At 53.8% G+C, this 27242-nt stretch overlaps 1 protein-coding gene across 4 annotated transcripts in view; it reads right to left on the reverse strand.

Annotated features, from left to right (window-relative positions):
* Positions 1 to 84: 84 nt before the first annotated feature.
* The window catches only part of TMCO4 (transmembrane and coiled-coil domains 4), a 94063-nt gene continuing 66905 nt past the window's right edge, over positions 85 to 27242 (reverse strand). For 3 of the 4 annotated variants that reach the window (XM_023258226.2, XM_023258225.2, XM_023258224.2), the window contains 3 exons: positions 14501 to 14618; positions 8030 to 8147; positions 85 to 1147 (listed from right to left, as the gene is read on the reverse strand). In XM_023258226.2, the coding sequence (XP_023113994.2) occupies positions 806 to 1147; positions 8030 to 8147; positions 14501 to 14618 (578 nt within the window). In that variant the 3' untranslated portion in view covers positions 85 to 805. Of the gene's footprint in view, positions 1148 to 8029; positions 8148 to 14500; positions 14619 to 23755; positions 25823 to 27242 lie in introns of those variants that run through there. The other variant, XM_023258227.2, reaches the window with a different exon arrangement.

The following is a 27242-nucleotide window of genomic DNA, read 5'->3' on the forward strand; positions in this document are numbered from 1 at the left end:
GGAACATGAAGGTAATAGCAGTAGCTACCTCATAGCTATTGGTAGGGTCAGCTGAGACAACTCATGAAAGCACTCCGTCCATGGTAAATTCTCAATAAGTGGTAGCTATTGTTATTTTTATTATGACAATCATGATCACCTCTTCCTGTTCTAGGAAATCCTTCCCCACCATAGTGCATGCTGATTCAGCATATATTCAGCACACTGTGCCAGTTAGATCCAGGGCCACCATAGCACAACTGGGGGAGTGTGCCCGTTATATCACGTTCATGTGATTGAAGCTCCTGTGGTTCTGCAGTGCACAGCCTGGGTAGCTGTACAAGGCAAATCTGATCAGATCTCCCAAGAACAGAGAGTAGACTGCTGGCTCCCCATCTGTGCCTGCTCTGCCTGTGGGCTGCTGGGCAGCCCTGGAGTATGGGCATTCACCTGGATTTACTGGGGCTTGGGGGGGCGGGAATGGTGCCTTGGGAGCCTTGGGCCCCAGAGAGCCCCCCAGGCCCCCAGATGGTCAGCCAGACCGCACAACTGTGACCTGAAATACAGGAAGCCCAAGGCTGGTTGAGTCCTGGGGCTCTAAACTGTGCTTGGTCGTCTCTGCAGGGCTCTGGCCTTGCTTGCTCACAGAGGAAACGCTGTCTCTCTGCGAATCCCCCTCCTTCCAATTCCTTTCTTTTCAATTCCAACGCCTTTGACTTAGGAAGGGCACCGGTGGACATTCAGACTCGTGGGGGGCACCTGGTGGAGGGGTAAGAGAGTGCTGCATGTAGGAGCCTGGGAAGACAGCTCCAGTCCCCTTCTGCGGTCAGTCCAGCCCTGCACAGGGCCCCTGGGTCTCGCTGGCACAATCGGGGCAGCCCAGTGGGTTGGGGCCCATGCCGTGGCCGCAGATCTGGGGACTCGCGGCAGGGTCCAGCCCTGCTGGCACCGGGGCTCGGTTAGGGTCAGTGGCTGTGGCCACTTTGGGGCTGTCTCCAGGTGTGGTCTTGTCTGATGAGGAGGCGGCTCCTGTCTGCTGAGGCTCCTCCTGGGGCAGGCTGCCTGGGGCCAGCAGGAGCCCCTTTTCGTCCCAGCCTGGCTTGGTGTGGATGCCCACAGTCTTCAGGATGACGTCCATCTTCTTGGCGTAGTCCAGATGGCCGCTGACCTGCAGGGGGGGAGCAGTGAGTGACCCGTGGTGGGTGGTCAGAGCCCTGCCCTCCCCAGGGCCCCAAGCTACACTCCTGGACCTCACCCTCTCCTCCCTCAGCAGCCTCAGCAACCCGATCCCTGACACCAGGAGTCTAGCTCTCAAGGACTCTCAAATCCAGAGTGGGTTGGGAAGCCTCTGGGTTCAAGGCCACTCCGGAATTCATTATTTTTTAATTTTTTTTGAGAGAGAGATAGAGGGAGGGAGCCGGGTTGGATAGGGGCAGAGAGAGAGAGAGAGGCAGAGAATCTGGAAGCAGGCTCCCAGCTGTCAGCACAGAGCCCGACGCGGGGCTTGAACTCACGAACCCATGAGATCATGACCTGAGCCGAAGTCGGACACTCAACCGACTGAGCCACCCCAGGCGCCCCTAGAGTTTATTAGATAAAGATGAAGGATGTTTCTCTACATAGTCTGGGTCCGTTGGGGGCAGGAAGGAATCTCCTGATAGAAAGTTGGGGTGGAAGTTCTCATTCTCTGCTAGCAGCTTTCAGGTACGGCAGAAGCTCCCTGCTGCTCACAGCTGTGGGACCGCAAGCGAGCCTCTCTAGACCTCGGACCTCCACTTGCCTCAGCTGTAAAATGGGAACAGTAAGAGTAGCTACATCAGAGCGTGGCTGGGAGGATTCCTTCGGGAAAAGCCCCCAAACTGAAAACAGCTGTGGCGCAGACTGCTAGGTACGTCCTGCAATTCTCGCTCCCCGTTTCTCTGTCATGAGAACTCATAGCTGAGTGCATTCTCCCCCGTCCCTTGTAGCTGAGTGTAGTGTTGTGACAAGGGTTGGCCACGGGAAGCAGCAGTAGTGTTATGTGGCACCCTTTGGGTGCCTCTTTATTTTTATGTTTTTGGGTGTCTGCTTGGCTTAGTCAGTGGAGAATGCGACTCTTGATCTCGGGGTCGTGAGTTCAAGTCCCGTGCTGGGAACAGAGCTTATTTTTTTTTTTTAAAGGCAGAGGGAGTGCCCTTCTCTCCTCCACGTCCTCTTTCCTGCTTGCTGGAATTCAGACGCGATGGCCAGAGCCTGAGCGGCAATCTTGGGCCAGAGTTGGCCCTCTACAAGCAAGAGGGAATTTTGACCCCTGAAGCCTGCACAGCTACCATACCAGCCCTGAACTGCCTATTCTGGTCTTTCCTTCCCTGACAGCAGCAACTCTTGTGTGTTCAAGCTACCTCAGCTGGGCCTCTGTTCCTTGGACCTGAATCTTTACTATGACAAAGGTGGAGGACTCAGAAGTGCCCACCTTCTTCCTCGGAGAATAGGGACACCCCCACTTTTGTGTTGGCTTCAGGGGTGGCTGAGCATGCCCGATGCCTCACCGTGATAACGGACAATGCCCCGTACGGAGTAGGTCCATAATACTCTGCAGGAGACGAGCTTAATGGATACAGTCCTGTGACAGGTGTCGGCTGCTAACTGTAGATGAAGAAATTGAGCCCTGCAGAGGTAAGGTGAGTTGCCCAGGGTCATCTAGCTAGGAAGTGTCCGAGTCGGGATTGGCATCTGGGGCCTGGTCTCTTCGTAGAGAACCGGCTGCGGTGGGGAATGCTGAAAATCATTTGTCATTTTACTGAAGAGGAAAGCAAAGTCCAGAGAGGGGTGGTGGTTTGCTTCACGACACACAGCACGTTTGAAGGCCAAGCCGTGTGGTGCTGTTTTCGAGATGCTGCAGTGGGGGCTGTGCAGCTGGGATCTGCTCCCTGAAATGCAGCCTCCCGCTCTCCCCGCCAGTTCCGGGGGGGTCTGCTGAGTGCCCAAGGTGAGTGCAACCCAGAACATTCCTTGTTGTTTAGAAAGAAGACAGGAAAAACGCCAGGGACGCTTAGGAAACCGCACGAAGGCTCTGCTGCTAACATTCACCGGAACCACACATCACACACTATTCAAATGATTTCTCAAGAACACGAAGACACAATTTCCTGTACAGCCTGGTGGTTTGCTCATGACCAGAACCTTTCTCTACAAACACTTTTTAACAGTGTTCAGCGAACACACACGCACGTACACCCAGATGGGGGGCTTTTCGGATCCCTGCGTTCCGGGCGGTGGGCAGGGTGGGGCAGCGTCTTTCCACAGAGGGTGGACCTTAGTGGCTGCAAAGCACTAGAGAGGACCTAACTTCAGGCTCAGAGAAACGGGGGTTCCAGCTCCTTCTTTTACGAGGAACTGGGGTGAGTCTTAACGATGTCCCGACCTCCAGCTTCTCCATCTGTAAGTGCAAGGGCCTGGCACTTTGTAGGAAGCAGCATACGTTACCTCTAACTAACTAGGACGTGTCTTGTGTTATGGCTCAAAACACTTTCACAGGGACATTACCCAGTTAGAGTTAGTGATGCCTACCTCACGGGGTGCAGGGGAAGAAATAATACGTACAAGCCACGAGGTACACGGCACATGGCTGGTGCTGCGTGAGCGTGAGTGAGTTCCCTTGCCTTAATTTCCCTGGAAGGGACAATAGGGGATAGAGGGTAGGGAGTTGGCTGGGCTGATCCACCTGGGAACCCAAGATGGCTGACCGGGCTCTAGCCATCACACCTCAGTGTCCAGCCAGCAGAAACCTAGACCCACAGGGACAAACAAGAACTGTTAGTGAAGGGCCGGTGCTGGGCTGGGTGGAGGCAGGCAGGCAGGAAGGGAGGGGTTTGTGGCCCCCGGCTACCGCTGACTGCAGGTGGAAATCCCACCACGCGGCTCTTCTTCCTTCCCTGGCTTTCCCTGGCTCTGGGACACAGCTCTGGCCTTCCCTGGCGAGGGACTGTCCCCGGGGGCTCCTCTGTGACCGTGTCCGCCGCACCCCACTGCCTTCGTCTGCTTGCTCATTTGTATCCTCTGATGGACTGTGAGCCTAGGGAGCGCAGGGGCCCCTTCTAACTCGCCGCACTGCCCACGGCTGGCCCGGCGCCCGGTGACCCGCGCTGCCTGGACTGGCCTCAGCACTGCCTGTTTGCTGCCTCGTGAGGCCTCTTGGGACCCGCCTCGACTGGGCCGCTGCTGCCCGCCTCTGCCCGCCAGAAACTCCTTCCAAGCCCATCGGGCCCCTTCGGGTTCCTTTACCCCTTGGGCCTCAGTGTCCACATCTGTCAAGCGGGGCTAGGGAAGGCACCCGCGTCACGTGCGCTGGTGGGAGGAGTCAGTGAGCTAACACGCGTGGCAGACTCCTTGACCCGGAGGTAGAGGTCACCGGCGGGACACCACAGAGACGTGTGGGCGCGGGCAGCACGAGTGCAACGGCAAAGAGCCCGGGCCCTGCCCGCTCCCCCCAGGTTCACCTGGCTCGACCGCTCGCATGCAGCCTCGGTTTCCACGCCTGTACAATAGGGCTACCGTCCCTGCCTCACGGGACCGCTACGGGGACGGGCAACATAAGGTCTGCAAAGTAGGTACAGCAGCACCTCGCACACGCCGGCTTTCTTACTGCCACCGTTGGAGCCCAGCCCTGCGCTAAGTTCTACAAGTCAGCTGGCGTTTCCTTAGGGCCGTGGAGAGCAGAAACCCCGTGACACCTCAGGAGTTGGCCCCGCCCGAGCCAGACGCCCCCAGCCGCTGTACCCCGGTCCCCACACGGGACAGGCTGAAGGGCAGGAGGGCCGCCTGGCCTTCGTCGGCTTCGTTCACCCCAACAGGAGCTGCCTGCCTGCGACGGGGCCAGCCCCTCACTCCCTGCTGGCTCAGGCTTGTCCGCCACCAGGAGCCACCGCGGACCACGTCTGGGTGGGTGGCTGACGCCGGGCTGGTGCGCAAGGGCTCTGCCCGCGGCCCGGCAGGGAGAAGGCGGACCGCGCAGGCCTCTGCCCGGAGCACCTGGGCAGCAGCGAAGGGAACTCACTGGCCGGCGGCCTCTCCTCCAGCAAGGATTTTCAGCACCAAAGCAATGCTAACTAACTACCTCCAATTACCCAGAAGAGGAAGGCACTGCTTTTTTTGTGCTGTGTTCCTGAAGTGATAAAGAGCTGCGATCTCGATCTCCGAAGCCAGAAGCCGCCTCAAAGACGGTCTGAGGAGGGAGAGGGGTCTGAGGGGCGAAAGAACTGAAGACGGTGGCAGGGGTAGGACAGGAGGGAACTAGTGTTACATGAAGGCCTACGAGGCAGCAAGCATCTTACTTGTGCTGCCCCGGAAGGCAGGGGACTCCCCCCATCTCGTGTAGGAGAAAACTGAGGCACAGAGAGGCTGAGTAACTGGCCTGAGGTCACACAGCCAGTATACCAGCGGCAGAGCCTGGCCTCTCTGGTGCCAAAGGCTGCTGTGCTCTTGTCACTGTATCCCACTCGGGGGCTCCCCAGGGCAGAAAGCGGGTCTTGCCAGGGCTCTGTGGTGTTTAAAGGGAATTTCACGCACGAGGACGTTTCTTCTGACCCTTTGCACCTTTGATTCTTCTGGCAGAGGGAGACCGGGCATGGTGAGGCACAAAGTCACTTCTGTCCTTCACCCCTTCAGGGAACAGCGACCCTTAAATAGGACGGCGACCCCTGGACACGGTCAGGAGGCCTCGCTGTGGTCCTTGGTTTCCTGGTCTTGTCACTCAACTTACCTCACCCCACAGGGAAGTGGACAGCACAGCCCTGGGCCTGGTTTCAGGGCCCGGATCCACGACCTCTGGCTCCATGAGCCCATTCTGTCAGGTCTCAGTTTTCCAACCTGTGATTGGGGATGTCCAGTACCGACTACACAGGCTGCCATGAGGTTCGCATCATGTGAAGCTGGTCTATCAGGGAGACAGATGACCCAAGGAGCCTCCTGTGGCGCTGGGGGTAGAAGCTCTTATCTGTCCCGGGAAGACCGTCTCTCTAACCAGGAACCATCAGTCTTGCGTGTGTGTGAGTCTAGAAGGTCCTTTTTCTCGGGCCAAACGCCAGCCTCTGAGGCTACCAGTTAGGAAGGCAGGGGGTTGGGGCGCCTGGGTGGCTCAGTCGGTTAAGCGTCCGACCTCAGCTCAGGTCATGATCTTGCGGTTTGTGAGTTTGAGCCCCGTGTAGGGCTCTGTGCTGACAGCTCAGAGCCTGGAGCCTGTTTCGGATTCTGGGGTCCCTTTCCCTCTGCCCTTTCCCCGCTCATGCTCTGTCTCTCTCTCAAAAAAAAAAAAAACACCATTAAAAAATATATATATGTTTTAGGAAGGCAGGGGGCTGCTCCATCCGTGTTCTTCTGGGGGGTTAGGACTTGTGTGCGAGTGTCCTGGGTACTTGGGGAGCAACGATGTAAACGAGGAGGAAGTGGCCCAGCAGCACGGCGGCAGGCTGAGCGAGAGGCTCAGGCAAAGGACACGGCCCATGGGCTTCAGTGGCGGCAGTGCCTGAGAAAGTTCTGGCCTTAAGTGTTTTATGCAAGAATATTCTCCTGTGCTGCTTTCAGACCTCGGGCAGGTTTCAACAACCACGCGGCCCTGAGTGAGCTGTGCGCGAGGGCAGGGTCCAAGGTGCCCAGCTCCATCCACCATCCAGGTGAGGCGTGGGTGTCGCTGGGGAAGCTGGAGTCTTCCAGAGCGCCTCTCCCTCCAGGGGCTTTCAGATGCCCCCCCAGGGGTCTGCTTTGTCTGCTTTCGGGTGCCTGGTGTGGAACCTGGGAAGCCTGGGCCACGCCTGGGAAGTGCTTGGCACCTGACGCCTGGGGCCAACCACGTAACAATCAGATGCTCGTTCTTGTTCTCAGGGGCCCCTTGCATCACAAGGATTTTCCCTGGCTGGAGGCGGCCTGTGGATGTCGCTGCAGCTCAGTGCCCTCGCCTTCCTGGTAGTGGGCCCCTCTCCCACTGCCGGCCACAGCTCCCCGAGCAGGGGCGATGCCCGCTGGCTTCAGACTTGGGGTTGAGTCCTGCTTGGCCATGTTCCCACTGTGTGACCCTGGGCAAGTCCCTTAGCCTCTCTGAGCCTCGGTGTCCTCATATGTACAATGGGGACACTGGTACCTGCAAAGGCTGAGTCCAGCTCAGAGCTAGACGGCAAGCGCCCCACAGACAGCTTCCTGTGACAGGCATGCGCAGGTGGATGAGGCTCCTTCAAGCCCGGCAGGTGGATCTAGAACCTCAAGTTAGGTTTGTCCCACCCCGTCTCCAGCAAGAAGTCTTTTGAGCCATCTGCGCTCTCCATCGAAGCCTGGTCTTAGATGTCCAGAACCACTGGGGAGGGAGGGGTCTGTTCAACCGTAGACTGGCAGGCTACCGGCAGGCTCTACCCAGAGAGACTGATCTAAAGGTCTGCATTTTCTTTCTTTCCTTATTTATTTATATTATTTTTCCTGGTGTCCCGTGTGTGTGTGTGTGTGGGGGGGGGGTGTCCTACATTTTAAATAACCCCCCCACCGATGATTCCAAGGTGGGTGGTCCTTGGAACACGCTTTCCCTGCCCTGCATTCCACAGTGTCACCGCCTGGCAGTCGGGGACGTCTGCTGTGGTCAAGCCCCAGTCCCCCCACCTGCGCCCTCTGGTTGCTCTCCTTACTTCTGGGGGGAACAGTCTGTCCTGACTAGTAACTGGGGGTGGGAAATAGGGGGAGGGCACCAATGTAGGGCCGAGAGCATGGCTCTGGAGGGGCACATCCAGGCTACTGATTGCCAGTTGTATGACAAGAACTTTTCTAAGCCTCGCTTTTCCTCATCTGTGAAATGGGCCTAACCATGGCGGCCCCCAGGGCCGTGTAAGGATTAGAGACAATGTGTGTAAAGGAGCTGGTGGCAAGGCTCTGACACAAAGACGGTGCCCGTAAACAGGTGCGATGACCTCTTCGCAAGCAAATTCTTATGACCTCCCAGCCAGTGGCCCTGGGGCTGGAGGTGGCTGGGCTGGAGTCCCAAAGCACCCCCACTGGCCGACGCAGGGCCCTAGGCGGGACGGGCGATACTCACGACAGAGGACAGGTCCACGTTCTCTACCCTCCTGTCCTGCAGCAGCACGGGCTGTAGGCCGGCAACGTGGAGCTGCACCGAGGACGTGCGGTACACGAAGCTCAGCAGCCAGTCCCCCCTGCGGGCAGAGAAGTGGGGGCCGTCAGCCTTGGGAGCCCCAGCTGGCCCTGGACAGCCTGGCGGGACTGGCACGTTTGAGGGAAACCGGGGCCCTGGCCGCACATGGCGGGGCACGATGGTGGAGCAGTGGCCGCCTCTTTGGGGGTGCTGCCCGCTCTGTTCGTGCCGGGTCCCCGCCGCCGACAACCGTGCCTGGCGTGCAGTGGTGGGGTGTGTGCTGGGTGAGGGAATGAGGGAGCCAGATGAGGTTCTCACAAGTCAGCATGTGGCTTTGGAGGGGGCTCGGCTTCCAGGGTGGCTGGTCTGGGGCTCCACGAGAGAGAGGCAGCAGGGATCCTCCTGGTGTGAAGGGGCTGCGGGGGGCGGGGGGTCTACCCTGCTCTGTGGCACGGAACTCTGAGGTCTGGGTTCCTGTCTGTCCAGCCCGCCCTCTGAGTCAGGCCCGGCCCAGCCGGCAGGCCTCCCTGCCCTCACTCATCTTGGAAGAGGCGAAGGTGTTTGTCCAGGCAGGTCACGCCCTGGGAACTGTCCTCCACCTTCAGGGGTGAGGTGAACCCTGCTCCCGGCACCCACATCCCCAGCCACACACACAGTCCTGAGGGAAGAGAACCCTGGACCCCATGCTGCCTGTTTCTTCGGGTGCAAGGGGCACCATCTGTGGGGGACATGGTCTGAGGGGCCCACGAGACAGCCTTCCCCTCGAACCCCTGACTTTGTCCGGCTGAAGCTGGGCCAACCAAGAGCTGTGCCCTTGGCCTCGGTGCTCAGCAGGTCTGTGCAAGTGGACACTCCTCGCCTCCCCTCTGCATCCAGGACTTGCATCTAACTTAGCAGACCTGGTTGTCTTTTATTTAGACTGATTCTGACTCTGGTTCGTACGGCGACTTGAGTCCGTTATTTTTGCGTTCTCACGTGGAAGAAGGGCCCCCGTGCGGCGCGAGGGAAGAAGGGGTCAGAGTCAGGGGTCCCTGCCCTGTCTCTGTGACTGCTGTCTGGGGCCCGGGGTTTGGGGGAACTCCCCAGGCTCCCTCGTAGGTGCTCTCTGACCGCATGGGCGCTTGTGTGCTTACCACCCCGGAGACCCCTGGACGGACCGGGGCCCAGAGTCGAGGGGCCCCCTACAGACCTTCCTGATGTGTCCCACACCCGAGCTCACCGGCCCGGATTCCCTCTCCACTGCCATCCTCCTGGTCCCTCAGGCAGAAACCAGCAGGGCAGTGTCTTAGGCCCCCTTTTCCCCGACGACCAAGTCACCACAGAGTCCTGCTGATTCTTATTACCTGCCCCTGCACCCATCCCGTGTGCCCCAGCCCTGAGATCAGGCACTCCAGTCCCCAGGAACCAATGCAGCAGCCTTCTCCCCGCTCTCCCTGCTCCTGGCCTCACCTCCCATGTGCCACTGCGGCCTTCCTTAAACCCTCATCTGACCACTGCTCTTCTGAGAAGCCGACTGTGCCTCCCCGTGGCCTCTGGGCCTTCTCTTCTAGAAAATTCCTTTTCTCTCTCCAGAGAGCAATCCTTGCAAGTCCCAGGGATTATCTTAATATTGAGGGCCCGAGAAGCACTGTCTCGAAGCACGGATGACTAAGGGGAGAAGAAAGATGAACTCAAGTTGTTGTTTTGCATTGATCACGACTTCCGAGCATCAGATACTGGGTAGGAGGGTGGTCTGTAAATATTTCTGCTGTAGACAGTTTTAAATGAGTAGAGTCAGCCTTAGTCCTTCCAAACTGTTTCTGTCTTAATGATCACAACACTGTACGTAGAACGTTGACTGCACTTACTTGTTGGTACACATTTAGGGACAGAACAGGAACATATGTTGGAAGGTTCTGTATCTTCTAAATTGTGCTGAGCAAACCATAGGGTCTTCACTGGCATTCGGGACTCTTCTCCATCTGGCCTCTCTCGCCCAGGGCGGGCCGTGATCCTATGCACGGGACCACACAGAGCCAGGCTCAGGTCCCACCTTGTTACTCGCTGTGTGACCTTGGGTGAGTTGCTTGCCTCCTCTGAGCCTCAGTCTCCTCACTGCATCTTACTTCCCAGGGTGGGCAGGAGCATACACTGAGGTGGCACATCACGTAGGTGGCGCCCACACACGTGAATCTTCTGGAAGCATCTGGTCTGATTACGCCTCCTGCTGTGGGCCTTCTTGCTTGGCCTTGTCTTCCAGCGTCTGATGGGCTCTTGTCCATCCTTTCAAAATTCAGCTTGGACATCACCTCCCCCAGGGAGTGCTCCTGAGGAACCCCTCCCCCCCCCCCCCCCCCCCCCCCCCGTATTATTAATCCTCTGTGCCTCACGTGCCTGGTATATATGTTCCTTTGGGGACGTTAGTCCCATGCCTTCTGTGTGTCCGTTCTTGGGTCTTTTTCCTTTTCTAGGCAGAGAGCTTGCTGCTGGCAAAACTGTGCCTTAGTCCTGTATTCTGAGCTGGATCAGTGCTCCCTGGTGGGGGCCCGGCGAGCCAGGCTTCAGTGGCCCTCCAGGCCCTGCCGATGCGCCGATCATGACCGAACTCTTGATTCGCCACCACAAGGCCTGTGGGAGGGCTGCCTTGGTTGCTCCCAGGCCTGGAGGCCACGTGCAGACAGGCGTCCTCACTGCCTCTTTTCCCATCATCCCCTCCTCACGGGGTACTCGAAGCGGCGACTGCAAGTAGTGCCCCAGGAGGCTCAGAATGAAACCCTGTCACCGTGGAGTGAGACAGGCCTGCCTGAGTTCATATCCTGGCTCTGCTGTGTGACCTTGGCAAGGCACCTGACCCTCTCTGAGCTTCGGTTTCCTCACGGTACAACAGGGAGCATTACCACTCGCCCCGGCTAGCTTCCGGGCGGTTCACGAAAGCCCAGCCAAGCGAACAGATTTGCAAAGAGCTTTAGCTTTATTAATGCATACGATAAAATTATAAATGTATGCTGTTTGGTAGTGTTGCCCTGAAGCTTCCCCCACCCTTTCCCTCCACCCATCATATTTAAGTAGGTTCAATGCAAGTAAAACACCTTTGGGGGCCAAGCATATAAAATCCTGGTCGGTGCTCAGTTTAACCAAGAAACCATAGTTATTGTTTTGTCTGTGTTTCGCCCCCTTCTTTCCTGGATTTCCTCCTCCTCTTCCTTTCTCTAGAGAGATGGCTCAATTTCAAAATAATTGAAAACCAAGCTTATTAGCCTCAGGTTTGCAGCAGAACAGATGAATTTAATACGTTTTTGCTGCTTTCATATTGCACCCATGCAATTTTAATTCTTTCCCTTTGCTGTTTATGAAAAACACCAAAAAATCATGCGCCGTGTGAACAGGCCCCGTTATTATAACCGCTATAGTTTATTGGGCACCTACTAAGAGCCAGTGTGTTTCCTGAAGAACGTCGTTTAATCTCCCCAGAACCTCTGTGCAGGAGGGACTGTTATCACCACTTCACAGGTGGGAATACTGAGATTCAGAGTTGTTTGTCCAAAGCCACCCAATAGGCAGGTAACTGGCAGAACCAAGATTTTAACTGAAGGCTGCCTGACACCCAATTGAAGCTTTGTCCATTCATTTTCTTCTCTTGTTTTTAAAACTATCCTTACTTTAAAAAAATCAAATTAAAGTCTCTTTTATGCCTGACTTCCAATCTTTAGGGGTGGCCACCGTTACCAGTTTCCTATGGGCCTTCTGGACCTTCCTGTGTATGTACGGACATATAGATACGCATATGCACACACACAAGTTTCTTCCCTCAGAAGTGGACTCACGATATGTGAGCTGTGCTTGCTTCCCCCCCTTAACTGTTCTCCAATTCGTGGTCATTTAGATCGTTTTAAATTTTTAATTAGAAACGAAGCTGCCATGTCTCTCTTTGCACATCCGTTTCTGTGTGTGTGTGTGTGTCCCCGTCCAGCAGAGCAGGATCACAGAAGTCAGAATGTGTGGGATCAGAACATCGGCACATTAAACATTTTGATGGATATGGGCAACTGTTCTCCATAAAGTATTTACTAAGTTCAACTGTGGCCAACGGTGTATGGCAATGCCCATTTCTCTACATCTTTACCGACACTGAATGTTATTCATGTTGATAAATGGTATCTGACTGATTTTATCTGCATGTATTTCATTAATGATGAGGGTGGCATCTTTTAAAACATTTATCGACTGTATTTATTCTGTGAGTTTCTGTGTAGATCTCCTTTGACTATTTTCTTATTAGGCTTTTTTATTGATTTGCATGAGCTCTTTATATATTATGGCTCTGTCTTTTGTTTCTTTGTTCTTCCTACAGTATCCTAATTCTTTTCTTTTTTTTTTTTTTTTACATTTATTTAGTTTTGAGAGACAGAGAGAGACAGAGCACAGTGGGGAGGGGCAGAGGGAGAAGGAGACAGAGACTACAAGGCAGGCTCCAGGCTCTGAGCTCTCAGCACAGAGCCTGACATGGGGCTTGAACCCACACCACGAGATCATGACCTGAGCCGAAGTCCGATGCTTAACCGACGGAGCCACCCAGGCGCCCCTACCATATCCTAATTCTAAGAACTCAGCTTACAGTACGAGTGATAGAGCCAAACTGATTGTCAGAACTCCTGTGTCCTGACTAATGCCCTCTATCTGTGCCTGAAAATCGTATTTATCTTTAGCTCTGAACTACCCAGTCGTTGCTGCAGCCTCAATCATCAAAATGATAAAGACTTTTCGAATCTGTTCCATTTAGGTTTGGGTCCTACTTAGGATGGTTGGGCCTAGGTCAAAATTAAAATTAAAGTTAACTGGCTTCACGACTTAACCTGAGCTTCAGTTTTCTCATGTGTAAAACGGATGAACGCAGTAACACCACAGGGTTCTGGGTAAGATACTTGTAAGTCTAATACTTGTTATATCCTTCCCCCTCATATTGTATCTTTTTAGTTTTGACTTTTTTCATAACTGTCTATTTCCACATGCGTCCTTTCCACCGGACGTGAGCCTCTCTCCTCTCGCCCATCTTTGTGTTCCCATGCCCAGCTACGGTCTCGGGCACCGAATGCCAGATGATCCCGAGTTGCCCCAACCTCAGCCTGGAACCTCTTCCTCCCTGAAACATATTACTTAGAATTGGGAATCTTGCGCTTTTGTCTCTCTATACTTTGCCTTGCCAGTGATCTCTGCTGTCCCCCGGCTTCAGTGGCATCTGGTGACCCCACTGGCCTTCACTCCAGCTGACTTCTCTGAGCTCCATGCTCTGTTTCCAGCTGGCTGGTGGAATGGTCGTGTCCGAAACCCAGGGATCAGCTGCTTCCCTGAGGCCTATTTCCTTGTTTTCTAAACGGCTGTATGTTAAGTTGTGTTCACGGAGCCCACAACTAGTCGGCCAACCTTCCTGTTTCCTATACTCCAAACCTGTTCTTCTGGGCTCAGGATGTCACCTTCTGGTCAATACCCTGTGCTTTGTATCAGGACCATAAAATGCAGGTCCCTTGTCGAAAATCCTTGGAGGACCGCGTTTCAGAATTCGGGGTAATGTTTTGGATTTTAGGGAGGTGATCCAGCTTGTAGCCCGTGTGTCACATGATCTCCCTGTGAGGTTTGGGGGGGGGGGGTGGCCCAAAGTCACCCAGCCCAGAAGCCCAGCGGGAGGAGTCAAGCCTAGCAATCCCTCTCGGCAGCTCAGGCCGCACGGAACCTGGGGGAAAGCCTTTGATTTTACAGCTTCCGGAGTTTGGTGTCGCAGACGAGCTTCCAGATGCCTGATCGGAGCTGCCTGCTTTCCTATTTTCCTTGCTGGACGCTGGTTCCACGGGCCTGGGGCTTGTTCCTTATTGCAGCTGGCGCGAGGCTGGTGCTCACAAGTCTGTCGAATGAATATCCCAAGGCTGGTGGTCCCGGGGATAGTGACACCCTCTGTCAATCACAGAGCATGCGCGCACCGCGTGCAACTCTGTGGATCACTTAACTATCGTCACACCCTGGGGGAAGTTACTGCTATTACCCACCGCCCCCTTTTTCCGATGGAGAAACTGAGGCCAGCATGAGACCCAGGTCCGGGTGATTCCAAACCACCGCTCTTCAGTACTGTCAGCCCATCCTTGGCTTCATTTGGCTGATGGGCCTGGGACCTTGTCAGGCTGACCTCCTGCGGTCTCCTCTTCCTGGAGGCTGGGGCATGGCCTTGGCTGAAGCCCTCGAGTCCTTCTTCTCCAAGCTCCAACAAGTGGGGGGGGGGGGTCCCTTGCAGCCTCACGGCCGCCAGCCTTCACGGGCCCCTGCGTCCTGCCGAGGGTCACGGCACGGTGTGGGGACTGGCTCCTGCACTGTCGCCCTGCCCCGCCTGGAATGGTGCTCTGAGAGCTCGGCCCCCTGCACTCGCCCACCCCTTCCCGCACGGCGCACCTGCAGTAGCCGTTGATGATCCTCCCAGACACCACCTTCCGGAAAGGCTCCCAGTGCTTGGCTTCTCCTTCCACGGGTGCACCCAGCAGGACGACGTCCTCAATGATCCCTTGGCAGTCTGGGAAGAGACCCCAGAAAAAGCTGTCAGTGTCCCTGGCCACAGTGGGGCCCGGAAGGGGCTCTTCAAAGTGGCGGAAGAGGGGGATGTCTCTTTCTCTCTCTCTCTCTCTCTCTCTCACACACACACACACACACACACACGTGCACATGCAGTAGTGGGGGCTTCCAGAGTGTGGCCCAGGCCATGGGCTTGATCTAGTCCTGCAAAGCACCATTACCGCTATCTTATTTATTTTTTGAAAAAGATACTCTTTTATTTAAAACGTTTATTTATTTATTTATTTTAATGCTTACTTATTTTTGAGAGAGACAGAGACAGCGTGGGAGCGGGGGAGGGGCAGAGAGAAAGGGAGACAGAATCTGAAGCAGGTTCCAGGCTCCGAGCTGTCAGCACAGAGCCTGACGCGGGGCTCGAACTCACAAACTGTGAGATCGTGACCTGAGCCGAAGTCGGACGCTTAACCGTCGAAGCCACCCAGGTGCCCGTTTATTTATTTTTTTTTGAGAGAGAGAGAAAGTGGGGGAAGGGCAGAGAGGGAGAGACAGAATCCCAAGCAGGCTCCTCACTGTTAGCACAGAGCCCCACGTGGGGCTTGAGCTCACGAACCGTGAGATTGTGACCTGAGTTGAAACCAAGAGTTGGACGCCTAACTGCCTGAGCCACCCCAGTGCCCCATTAATGTTTATTTTTGAGAAAGAGAGAGAGAGAGGGAGAGAGCTGGGGAAGCACAGAAAGAGAGGGAGACAGAGGATCCAAAGCAGGCTCTGCTCAGTTAGCGCAGAGCCCAACGTGGGGCTTGAACTCCTGAACCGCAAGATCATGACCTGAGCCGAAGTTGGATGCTTAACCGAATGAACCACCCAGGTGCCCCCCTTTATCCCTATTTTAGAGTTAAGGAAAACTACATTTTCAAGATCACATGGCTGGCAAGGGACACAGCCTGTGTTGGGACCCAGATCTATTTCCACCACCCACGAAGCTCCCAGCCGGCCAGGAACTCGGAGGGGACGTCTTCCTTTAGAAGGGACGTCTGAGCCCTGGATCATCACACACCAGGGGGGAGATGCCCACGCAGCAGTTCCCTGGGGCCTGTGCAGCGTGACGGGAAGGCAGGAGGGAAGGGAAGACGGGGCGACTGGGTCCCCAGGGTACGGGGTACATTCATCAGCTGCACTGACCAAATGGTTCAGAAATATTTTAGGCAGGGTTATTCCAAGTGCGATTCAGACCAGGCCTGGCCCATGGACTGTTTGTCCCATAAATACAGAAAGAGGGAAGAAGCATCTCCGCCCACCCCCCCACCTAGCAGACTAGAACCCGTCAGTTCAGAGCCAGCACACCTTGAGCAGCAGGGCTCCTGACCAATGAGAGGTGCACATGCGCCACCCCACCCCCACGGGCTCTGTCACTCTCCGTCCCTCTGCTGTGGTCTTCTGGTCACGTACCACCTGTTGATGTCTGTCTGGGTTCAGTGAGGCCGGTGCTCTAACTGCCTCGTTCTCAGCTGTACGGCAGGGTCTGGAACAGTGCCTGGCATATGCTTGGTGCTCAGTAAAGATCAGTAAAGATCAGAGTGAATGAACGAAGAGTAAATAAAGTGCCGTCCCTCAGGAAGGCCAATATGTGCACTTTGTAGTTGCAAAGCCCTGGGTTAAAATCACGTCTGAGTTTGGGACTTGGGCCAGGTCACTTTTCTGAGCCTACAAGTGGGTAATGACAGTGGCCTTGAGGGTCTTTATAAGGGTAAGTCACAGCGTGGGGAAAACCCAGCACAGGGGATGCACAGTGGAAATTAGAGTGCCCTCCGCCTGCCCTGCGCTCCTGCCTCCCCACATTCAGCTCTTACGATTCTGAGTTTCCGCATGTCCCGGGAAGCTACGCGCTCAGTGTCACTCCTGGGGCGTGTGCCCAAGAGGGACAGCTCTGCCCAGGGTGCCACTCTCCTGATGAGTGATGCTGGACCGGTGGCTTCCTCTCTCTGGGCTCCAGTTTCTTTCTTTCCTTATTAAATGTTTATCCATTATTTAGAGAGAGAGACAGAGAGACAGAGAGACAGAGAGACAGAGTGTGAGTGGAGGAGGGCAGAGAGAGAGGGAGGCACAGAATCGGAAGCGGGCTCCAGGCTCCAAGCTGTCAGCACAGAGCCTGATGTGGGGATTGAACCCATGAACCATGAAAATCACGACCTGAGCCAGAGTTGGACACGCAACCGACTGAGCCACCCCGGTACCCCTGGGCTCCAGTTTCTAACCAGAGTGCTTCCAACTGTCTTCTGTTTGGGATTCCACGTCGGCGTTGGTCTGAATAAAGGGTTCCAGGCTAACAGGTGTCTGGGAACCCCTGTAGTACCAAGTGCTCTTCTGGCTCTGACGTTAAAAGATGCCATGGCACAGAATTCTCATTTCACTCCTTCTGCTTCCAGGGAGATGACAATCTGGCAGAAGGACTTAAAACTTCAGTGAGCTGGGTAAGCATGTGCTGGGCAGGAAGGAGGACGCAGGCGCCCCTCGAGAGAAGGGCTATTTTGGGTACTTACGTTGCTGGCAAGGCTGTGGAGAACGGGACTTTATTCTAACCCCTTCCCTTGGCAGATGAGGAGACTGAGTCTCAGAGGGGATGGGATGCGCCCAAGGTCACGCAGGTAGTGAGAACAAAGCTGGGACCAGAACCCAGACTGCGCGGGTCCTTGGGGCCGTGCTCTGTGCTGTCTGCACTAACGACACGGAGCACAGTGATCGCACGTGGGTTATCGTTGCTCCCACGGTGCCACACGGTTGTGGACCCAGGGCCGGAGCTCTGCAGCTCTCTCTGGGGGCTGGCCGCTCAAGGCACCTGCTCCGCCCTACAGAATCTCGCCTTCCCCCGAGGGCTGGGACCCCTTGTGGCCAGCAGCGGTAAGGCGGCATTCCTGGTGGGCGGCCGATCCTGGAAGTGGCTACAAGAGAACTGTTAGGAAAAGCCAAAAAAGCTAGTTCCCCGTGACCTTGCACTGAGACCGGTAGTTGAACTTCATAAGACAGTCGCGGATGCGGCCAAATCACGTCAGGGTGGGCAGTGAGCTGGAAACACATGTACTTCGTCCTCAGACGGATGCCACATCCAGGCATGCTCTTTTCCTTCTTTAAAGAGGGTTTGCTCGCGTTTCAACAATAGCCAAGTTATGGGACGGGCCCAAATGTCCATCAACTGATGAATGGATAAAGAAGGTGTGGTTTATATATACAATGGAATACTACTTGGCAATGAGAAAGAATGAAAACATGCCATTTGCAGCAACGTGGCTGGAACTGGGGGGTATTATGCTAAGTGAAATAAGTCAGTCAGAGAAGGACAGGTATCCTGTTTCCACTCATATGTGGATCTCGAGAAACTTAACAGAGGCCACGGGGGAAGGGAAGGGGGAAAAAAAGTTACAAACAGAGAGGGAGGGAGGCAAACCATAAGAGACTCTTAAATACAGAGAACAAACCGAGGGCGGTTGGGGGGTGGGGGAGAGGGGAAAGGGGGTGATGGGCAGGGAGGAGGGCACCTGTTGGGATGAGCACTGGGTGTTGTATGGAAGCCAATTTGACAATACATTATATTCATAAAAAATAAAAAATAAAGAAGTCTCAGAAGCAAAAAAATAATAAGTAAATAAAGAGGGTTTGCTCTCTGCGGGGCTGCAAACTTGGTGACGAGCCGCGTGGCATGGCAGGCCCCCGGTAAGGCGCAGGCGTTAGCTAAGGGAAGTCGGCAAGGATAACTTCAGACCCACCCAAGGTAAACCCTCTACGCCAGGCCCTCACCACCTGCCCGTTCCTGGGAACGGGGACGGTCCAGGAGGGAAACCTGGGGCGAGGAGAAAGAGGCCGCTGGCTGCTATAGGAGATGCTGCACAGGAAAACACGTCAAATGTCATTGCTCAGCCCCAAAGCCTGTAACACCAGCAGATTTCATGCTTCCAGGTAAAACAGAGAAAATCCTCACTCAGGAACCATTCGAGGGTCAAGTCGTGTCTTCACTGCCTTTTTGCTGCAGGGACAATGAATGTCTGCTGAAACACGTTTGGATTTACTCCTCTCGCAACCTCTGCTTCTCTTGCAAATTTTTACGGTATGAAGATAGTTCTCTGGCTTTACAAATAGACTTCTGGGGCGCCTGGGTGGCCCAGTCGGTTGAACGTCCGACTTCGGCTCCGTGATCTCATCGTTCGTGAGTTCGAGCCCCACCTCGGGCTCACTGCCGTCAGCACGGAGCCTGCTTCAGATCCTCTGTCCCCCTCTCTCTCCCTCCCCTTTTGTGCGCACATGCTCTCTCACTCAAAAATAAAATAAAACATTAAAAAACCCCCAGCGGCGCCTGGGTGGCTCAGTCGGTGGAGCGTCCGACTTCGGCTCAGGTCATGATCTCGCGGTTCATGAGTTCGAGCTCCTCATCGGGCTCTGTGCAGATAGCTCAGAGCCTGGAGCCTGCTTTGGATTCTGTGCCTCCCCCACTCATGCTTTGTCTCTCTCTGTCAAAAATAAACATTAGAAAAAAGAAAAAAAACCCAAATAGTCAGACTTTTAATATAAAGGAGGGCAGGGATCCAACATGCGTTCAGTGACTCTCCAGTCAGGGGACGCAGGCTTTCTAACATTTAAAGTTTTCTGTATGATACTAATATCCTGCTTTGTTAAAGCTGGAGGCCCTCCACCCTGTTATAACTCTGGCGAGAAGGAGGCTCTGAGCCTCCAGGAGTTCAGAAAGAAGAGCTTTGCCAGTCATGTCTTACCTCCCTGCTTCTAGTCCTTTCTGTCACTCGCAGGTGCAGCAAAAAACATTTCCTTCCCACACTTTCTTCGTTTCCACCTCTTTTGTTTATTCTTTTTTTTTTTTAATTTTTTTTTTCAACGTTTATTTATTTTTGGGACAGAGAGAGAGAGAGAGAGAGAGAGAGAGCGAGCGAGCATGAATGGGGGAGGGGCAGAGAGAGAGGGAGACACAGAATCGGAAACAGGCTCCAGGCTCCGAGCCATCAGCCCAGAGCCTGACGCGGGGCTCGAACTCCCGGACCGCGAGATCGTGACCTGGCTGAAGTCGGACGCTTAACCGACTGCGCCACCCAGGCGCCCCTCTTCTGTTTATTCTTAACATGGGAGTCCAAGTGATCCCTTTAAAAGCAAGTCTTAGCCACAAGGCATCTTTCGGGGGTGATGGAAATGTTCTAGAATCGGGTGGTGGTGATGGCTGCACGACTCTGTACATTGACTAAAAATCACTGAGTCGTATACTCAGAATGGGGGATTCTGTGGTAGGTAAATTATACTGCAGGAAAGTCAGATCATTTCACTCCTGTGCTCAAAACTGTCCTGTGGGACCCATGTCCCCTGGAGCCACAACGACTTGACCTGGAGCCAAGTCATTGTGACAGCTCCCAAAGGCCCAAGTGACCTTCCCCATGCTTCCCCCTTGCTGACTCCCCTCCAGCCACACTGGCCTTGCCGTTCCCTCTTCCCGAATGCTCTTCCCTCTAATATCTGCACCTCCCTACTTCCCTCCCCTCTTCACTTAACTGCCACCCCCTCAGAGTAGACAAATGCACCCACCACCCCATGGGCCCCACCTCCCTTCTCCGATTTCTTTTTCTCCATTGCACTTAAGACCACCTGACTTCCTACCTGCTTTACTTTTAAAAACCTCATTTCTTGGGGCGCCTGGGTGGTTCGGCCGGTTAAGCGTCCGACTTCAGCTCAGGTCATGATCTCACGATTCAGGAGTTCGAGCCCCGCATCAGGCTCTGTGCTGTCAGCTCGGAGCCTGGAGCCTGCTTCACATTCTGTGTCTCCCTCTCTCTCTGCCCCTTTCCCACTCCCACTCTGACTCTCTCTGTTTCTCTCTCACTTTCTTTTTTCTCGCTTACTTAGTCTAAGTACACAAACTTTAAAAATAAAAAATAAAAATAAGTAAAAATAAAAACCTCACTTCTAGTCTGTCTCTCATTAGCACACGGGCTCCCCAAGGGCTGAGATGGGCTCTTTGTGCTCTCTCGTGAGCCCCCAGTGCCTGGAACAGTGCCTGGCACAGAAGCTGTGCTCAACAGGTATCTGCGGAACGAATGAAAGTTAGCAGCGCAACTCAGCAGTATGAAGCCTTCGTGTTGAGGATACAGGCACAGAGGGTATTTCCTCTTTTCCTTTTCTTTGTTCTCTCCTGGCACTATTTCTTCCCGGCAGCTACGGTTGGGGATCTCTGAAGACTGGATAAAAGCAAACGAAGAGTGCTAACCGAGGTGAAAGCAAACGGAAATGTCTTTACTGTTCTCAGCCTTTCAGTGGCTCATTTCTAGAGCCGTGTTCTGGGGGACGGATGCTACTGAGCATGACTGCAGGCTGCAACGGGGCAGAATAGTGAGTGGTCCTTCTAAAGCTAACGCTGCCTCAGTCTCCCTCCCCTGGCCTCAGCACGATCCACAGGCTCAGAGTAACCCGCCTCCCCGCCTAAGAAGAACCTGACGTCAGCTGTATTTAGAAACTCCCTTGTGTCTTGGCCTACAAAAGACTCAGGGTGTCCAGCCCCTTCATCTAATTCCTGGGGCAGCTCAGGGGTGCCCAATCTCTGGGGGCAAAGGTCCAGAGCGACTCTGAGGGCCTAAGACACTGCACAAGCACCAACCACCGTTGGCCAATTAAATGCCTCACATGGGGGCGCCTGGGTGGCTCAGTCAGTTAAGCGTCTGATGCTTGACTTCAGCTCAGCCCATGACCTCACAGTCATGGGATCGAGCCCCGTGCCAGGCTCGAGCATGGAGCCTGCTTAACATTTCTGTCTCTCTTCCTCTGTCCCTCCCCCCACCTCTAAAATTAAAAGAGAGAGAGAGAGAGAGAGAGAGAGAGAGAGAGAGAGAGAGAGAGAGACAGCCTCACACAACACACACATCAGGTGTCGTCATTTTAAGACTGTAGGCAGATGCTGTGGTGACTCACAGAATTCCTGGTGATGACAGCTCTTGGCCATTCCGTATCTCCTCAGCCAGGAGACACTGAAAATACGACCACTGCTGTGGGCGGGTCTGTGAAGACGTGCGCCATTAGAAAGGGCCCCTGGGCTCAAGAGGGTTGGGAATCACCTGCCCGGGGAGAGCCGCCTGGCTTGCGGCGTGAGAGAAACCCGTGTTCGAATCCTGGCCTCACCGCTGCCTGAACGGAGGTCAGTTATTTAATAATGCGGATTCTCAGCTGCCTCATCTGTCAGACGGAGATAGAGAATGTAGTAATACTGATAATTGATAATATTGATAATAATATTGATTTCCCAGCGCTGGTGTCAGGCCTTGTGTTCGGGGCACGCGGCTCGGTCCGTGGGGTCAACTCCACGTTCTCCCCACACGGTCAGTTTGGTAATCGGGGTGGGGGTGGGTGGGGGGAATGGGGTGTGCGAGGCCCTGTCTGTGCAGACGGCCCGGCCGCGTATAGAGACACTAGCGGCAGGCACTGCCGTGGCTCAGCGGCGTGGGTCAGATGGTGGCAGGAAACAGCAGCACCGGCCCCTTGGAGCAGAGCCTCTGCAGGAAGCGGCTGAAGGGCTGTGAGCTATGGTCAACCGCTTCCTCAGCTACTTTTCTTTAAACAGAGTTTTTCATGGTGATAAGACACATGGAACATAAACTTCACCATCTACCCATCTTTAAGCGTATGGTTCAACAGCGTCAAGTATATTCACTTTGTCATGAACCATCCTCTCTTTTATCAACCGGAAATTAGGTCAATCAGTGTATATCCTGTCAATTACTCTTCTCACGCTTCTAGCAGGTCGCACTGGACTCCTGATGGGAGGCTTTCTACGGGACGCTTTTTTAAAAAAACAGTTCACTTATTTCTTTTGAGAGAGAGAGAGGGGGGGAAAGCAGGGGAAGGGCAGAGAGAGAGAATCCCAAGCAGGCTCCGTGTTGTCAGCACAGAGTCCGACACGGGGCTGGAACTCACGAACCGTGAGATCATGACCTGAGCCCAGGTCAGACGCTTAACCGACTGAGCCCCCCAGGTGCCCCCACACAGCGGGCTTGCTCAAAGTGAGGCAGGCCTCTGCAGGGCTCTCCAGGTATTTCCAAACAACCCCCCCCTAAGAGTTCGCAGAAATCTCATCAAGCGGCTGGAAAGGCGACATCACACGCTCCCCCATGCCTATCACGTTGTCAATAATGAGATTCTCCTGGGCTGCAAACACCAAAGGATCTCAAACCTGAGAAGCAAAAAAAGAAGCATTTTCTCCCTCCCGGCAGGGGGTCCATGTGTGCAGGGAGAGATAAGGAAGGAGGAAATTATCTCCCAACCACGGGTCCAGAAAACAGACCTTGAAGGAAATGATATGAACTGCGTCGAACACGAACAAAATCCATTCCGAAGATATACACACACGTACACTATAAACACACAGATGGAAGCAGCCAAATGGACAGGGAGGGAGATGGGTGGCTGGGCAGGAAGGGACTGGAAAAGGGAAGCTCTGACCGTCCCCAGGAATGAGGTTCACACTGGAAAGAATCGCTTCGGGGAGCCCGTCTGGATACACTGTAAGGATCCAGGATGAATTCTTTAGAGGAGGAGTAAACCTGCATCCCGCCTTTGACTTGGCTGTGCAAAGTGATAAGGCTGGCACGAGCATCCCGGGGCCCTGGAAATGAACCTGCCCGAACTCTCGCCGCTCTCGACCAGGGAACTAAAGTGTGGTCCATCTGGGGATAAAGCAACTGGTGGGTGCGGTTCCATGTGAGGGAAATAGATCACATCATATGTGATGTCTGCTATCGTGAAGACGGAAGAGCCAGCTGATCGAATGACAGTCCGTTCTGCATGTCAGCTGGTGACAGCTCAGAAACAGTTTTCAGCCAAGTGGGAGCTTAGGGACTCACAGGCCAGGATGCTGAGATGTATCTGTGTGAGCTTATTTTATTAAAAAAATTTTTTTAATGTTTATTTTTGAGAGAAAGAGGGAGAGAGAGCATGAGCAGGGGAGGGGCAGAGAGAGACGGAGACACAAAATCCGAAGCAGGCTCCAGCCTCTGAGTTGTCAACACAGAGCCCGACGCAGGGCTGGAACTCACGGACTGTGAGATCACGACCTGAGCCGAAGTCGGATGCTTAACTGACTGAGCCACCCAGGGGCCCCTGTTTGTTTGTTTTTAAATAATTAATTTTTATATAAGCTCTGAACTCAATGTGGGGCTTGAACTCAACCCTGAGATCGAGAGTCGCATGTTCTACAGACTGAGCCAGCCAAGTGCCCCATTCGCTGCTTTCTGAAGTAGATCCTTGAGTGGTTACTGCAGCAAAAGTCTGTTACAGGTAAAAGTGCTCGGTTTGAAAATATCTGTGCTCTTTTCTCTTGAATGATACGACCGTTCTTTTTCTTTCTTCTCTGGCTTCTATTGTTGTTTTGTGAGGTCTCCACGGTCTAGTCACTCTTTCTTTGTAAGCAATCTTTTTCTTCTTCCCTTTTAAAGTCTTCTCTCCATCCTGGGAGTTTTACAATCTGACTATGGTGGGTGTGAGTGAGATAGTTATCCTGCTCGAACATGCTTCTTGAATCTCAGGAATCAATTCTGGAAAATTATCAGCCAACAGACTGCATCTCTCCCCTTTTCTCTTCTTTTGGAGCTGGTATTAGGCAACTGGTAAGCTCTTAACTTCCCTCTCCATCTCTTGGCTCCTTACCTCTCCAAGGTGCACTGTCGGTAATTTCTTCACATCAAAATTTCCAATTCACGATCTCTCTCTCCAGCTTTATCTAATCTGCTATTTAACTCATCCAACTAAGGTCATCCCAATGACCTTGGTTTTTCACTTCTAGAAGTTTCAGTTGATTTATTGTCAAATTTCCCTGTCTTTCCCCACCCCCACCAGTGTCGTCTTCTTTTGCCTTATTTATAATGTTTTAATTTAGGTCTTTAATAATTGTAAACCTACTTATTTTTTTCAGAGGGTGCTCCTTCAAACCATTCTGTCAAAGACTGAGGGTCTACTCCTGGTGTTTGTTGTTTCTGTGACTTTCCCACATGGTTGGGCTTTTCCTTGTGCATTTCAGAAGTCTGGATCATGGGCTCATCTTTAAGCTGGTCTTACATGTGGCCTGGATTGAGGACCTATTTTCTCCAGAGTAGTCTGGTGTCAGGTTTTTGACCTGGGGGTTCCTGGATCCTGCAGGTAGTATAATTATGACCCCTAAATCCCAGTGATATCTTATCCCATGTCTCTGAATTCCCCAAAGAAACTTTTTTTTTCTCTCTCCAGTCAGGGCACATGCTTACTCTTCCTCCCTGTTTCTGCTTCTTCCTTGTTTCTCATCTCTGGAAATTTCCTTTATTTTTAGGAGTGCTGCTTTACAACTCTTTATTCCATTTCGAAATGAATACCACAATGATCGCTGGTGAGGAAGAGTCAGGGAAGACAGCGCTGATCAACCTGCTGGTGGCAATAATTCTGTGTGACAAACCCCGCCATCTCTTTGAATGAGTGGCCTGCCAAACAGCAGAGCCCCAGACTGTGGAACGGCCAAGACCCAGCCGCAGCCTGCGTCTTTGAACATCTCTGTGAGCATGAGTGTGCATCCACGGACCTCTTAGGCTAAGCCCAGTTCACAGGTAACGACACATCATGAACCTGGTCTTCTTCCTCTCTGCCAATGATTTCTCCATATGAGTCTGCCACATGGCAGGGGCCTCTCAGTGTCCTCTGGGATGCGTGGAATTCTCAGAAACAACCCCATCTGAGTTCCCTTGCATTTTTAAAATGCGCCACACCACCCTGCTTGTGTATAGTTTTGGTCATTTTCAAAAAAGGGGACTTGTCCCTGACGGGATCCAATTTTTCTTTCTTTCTCGTTTCTTACAAGAAATTCTTCACCAGACCATTTCCTCCTGATTTTCATTTGAAAAGCACAAGGTCACTGAAATAGTAGCCCATTTCTGGCAGCTGCTGCCAGAAAGTCCAGTCGTGCCTGGGTGAGCAGAGCTTTTGCTCAGATAGCGTGTAAGCAGGGGTCCGAGGCTGGCCCTGTGCTGTCCGGCTGTGGGGGTCGGGACTAGAGAGCACCTCTCCATGTGCCCATGTCCTCATCTGGAAAGTGGCCCGAGAATCCCTCACTTGCAGGGCTGTTGGGAAGGCTCCATGGGATGGGGTCTGGAAACCCGTTACAGTAGGTATTCACTGTTTGGCAGTTCCTTCCCTTTGTATCTTCGGTACCTAATAAATGCCAACAAAAAGGATGTAACTGGGCGGCATGCGAATTTCTCGCAAAGCAGGAGCAACCGCTCGGCTTTGCACCAGCCCTCAGTGGAAGGCAGACTGTAGACCCTCCTGGGCCAGCATTTGCTGGAACCCACCCATCACTGGGCATGGAGGAGCCCTTTCTCTGTGAAATGTGTGGGCCCTCTGAAAGTCACCACAAGATGGTACTGTGGTGCCCACAAATGTATCTCCAGGACCCGGCACTACTCCAGGGACTTCCTGGAAATGCTCAGCTGAAAAATTAAAGGGATGAGTCAAGGGTCCCTGTGGGCGGTAGAGAGAGGACCGCTGGGGGAGTCTTCACTTACATCTGTGTGATTGTGGACAAGTTCCCTGGGCTCTCTGAGCCTGTTCTCTTGAGCACCAGCGATAACACGTCTCCCTCTCCCAGGCTGGCTGGGATGGTTGGTGACACTACATGGGAAGGGTCTGGCATGAAGGGCACTCGGTCAGCCGGCTTCACGTGGTGCAGTTCACCTGGCCCCAGGCCTGGGGAAGCAGAGGAAAGAGGCCTCCGGGCCACACAGAGGGACGGGTGGGTGCAGCCTCAGGCGGGAATGCTGAAGGACAGGGAGGGAGTGTGGTTGGAAGGGAGGTCCTGTCTCATCCAAGATCTCGCCGGGTGGGGCTGCGGTCTGGCTGACCTCGGTCCCTGAGCCCTGTGCAGGTCATGGCACATGGGAGGTCCTCAGCAGGTCTCTGCTGACCGACGGACACAAAAATGCAGCAAGGGAAAGAAGCACCAATACCAAAGCCTCAAGGCAGAGCCTGCATCCGGGTCCCATTCGACAGGTCAGGTCCCTGAGTTCTGGACCCTGCTCACCTCTCCAGCCTTACTTCTCCCAACTTCCCAGAGAAACCCGGGATCCGGCTGCCTGCCCTCCCCTGACCGTTCAGCTTCCTACCTTGGGATCTTCGCTACTGCCAGTCCTGGGATCTGAGGCATCCTGTCTTCCTCACAGCCTTTCAAGGCTCATTTTTTTCTTCGAGGCCCCCCGCCACCTGCTCCCTGAAGCCGTCCCTGCCACCTGGAAGGAAAGGCTCTCTGCTCTGAACTGCTTCATGCTTAGGCCCTTGCGATGTGGCATCTGGTACTGTTATTTACGCTTTAAGGCTGGCATCTATTCTTTTAGCCAGACTATCAGGCAACTTGAGGGCGGCAAGCATATCATCAGAAGAAGCATAAGAGATGCGTTCACGGGAAAAGGTTTAGAGTAGGATTCACCTGTGTTAGCATCCCAGCTCTGCTGTGTGTAATCCCAGATTACTAGCTGTGGGCCCTTAGACAAGTCACTTGACCTCTCTGGGCTTCTGGCTCCCCATCCTTAAGAAGAGAAAATGCAATACCTGCACCTTAACACTGAGATGGGTTCTG

Source organism: Felis catus, chromosome C1 (genome assembly GCF_018350175.1).
Source record: "Felis catus isolate Fca126 chromosome C1, F.catus_Fca126_mat1.0, whole genome shotgun sequence".
Taxonomy (NCBI): Eukaryota; Metazoa; Chordata; class Mammalia; order Carnivora; family Felidae; genus Felis; species Felis catus.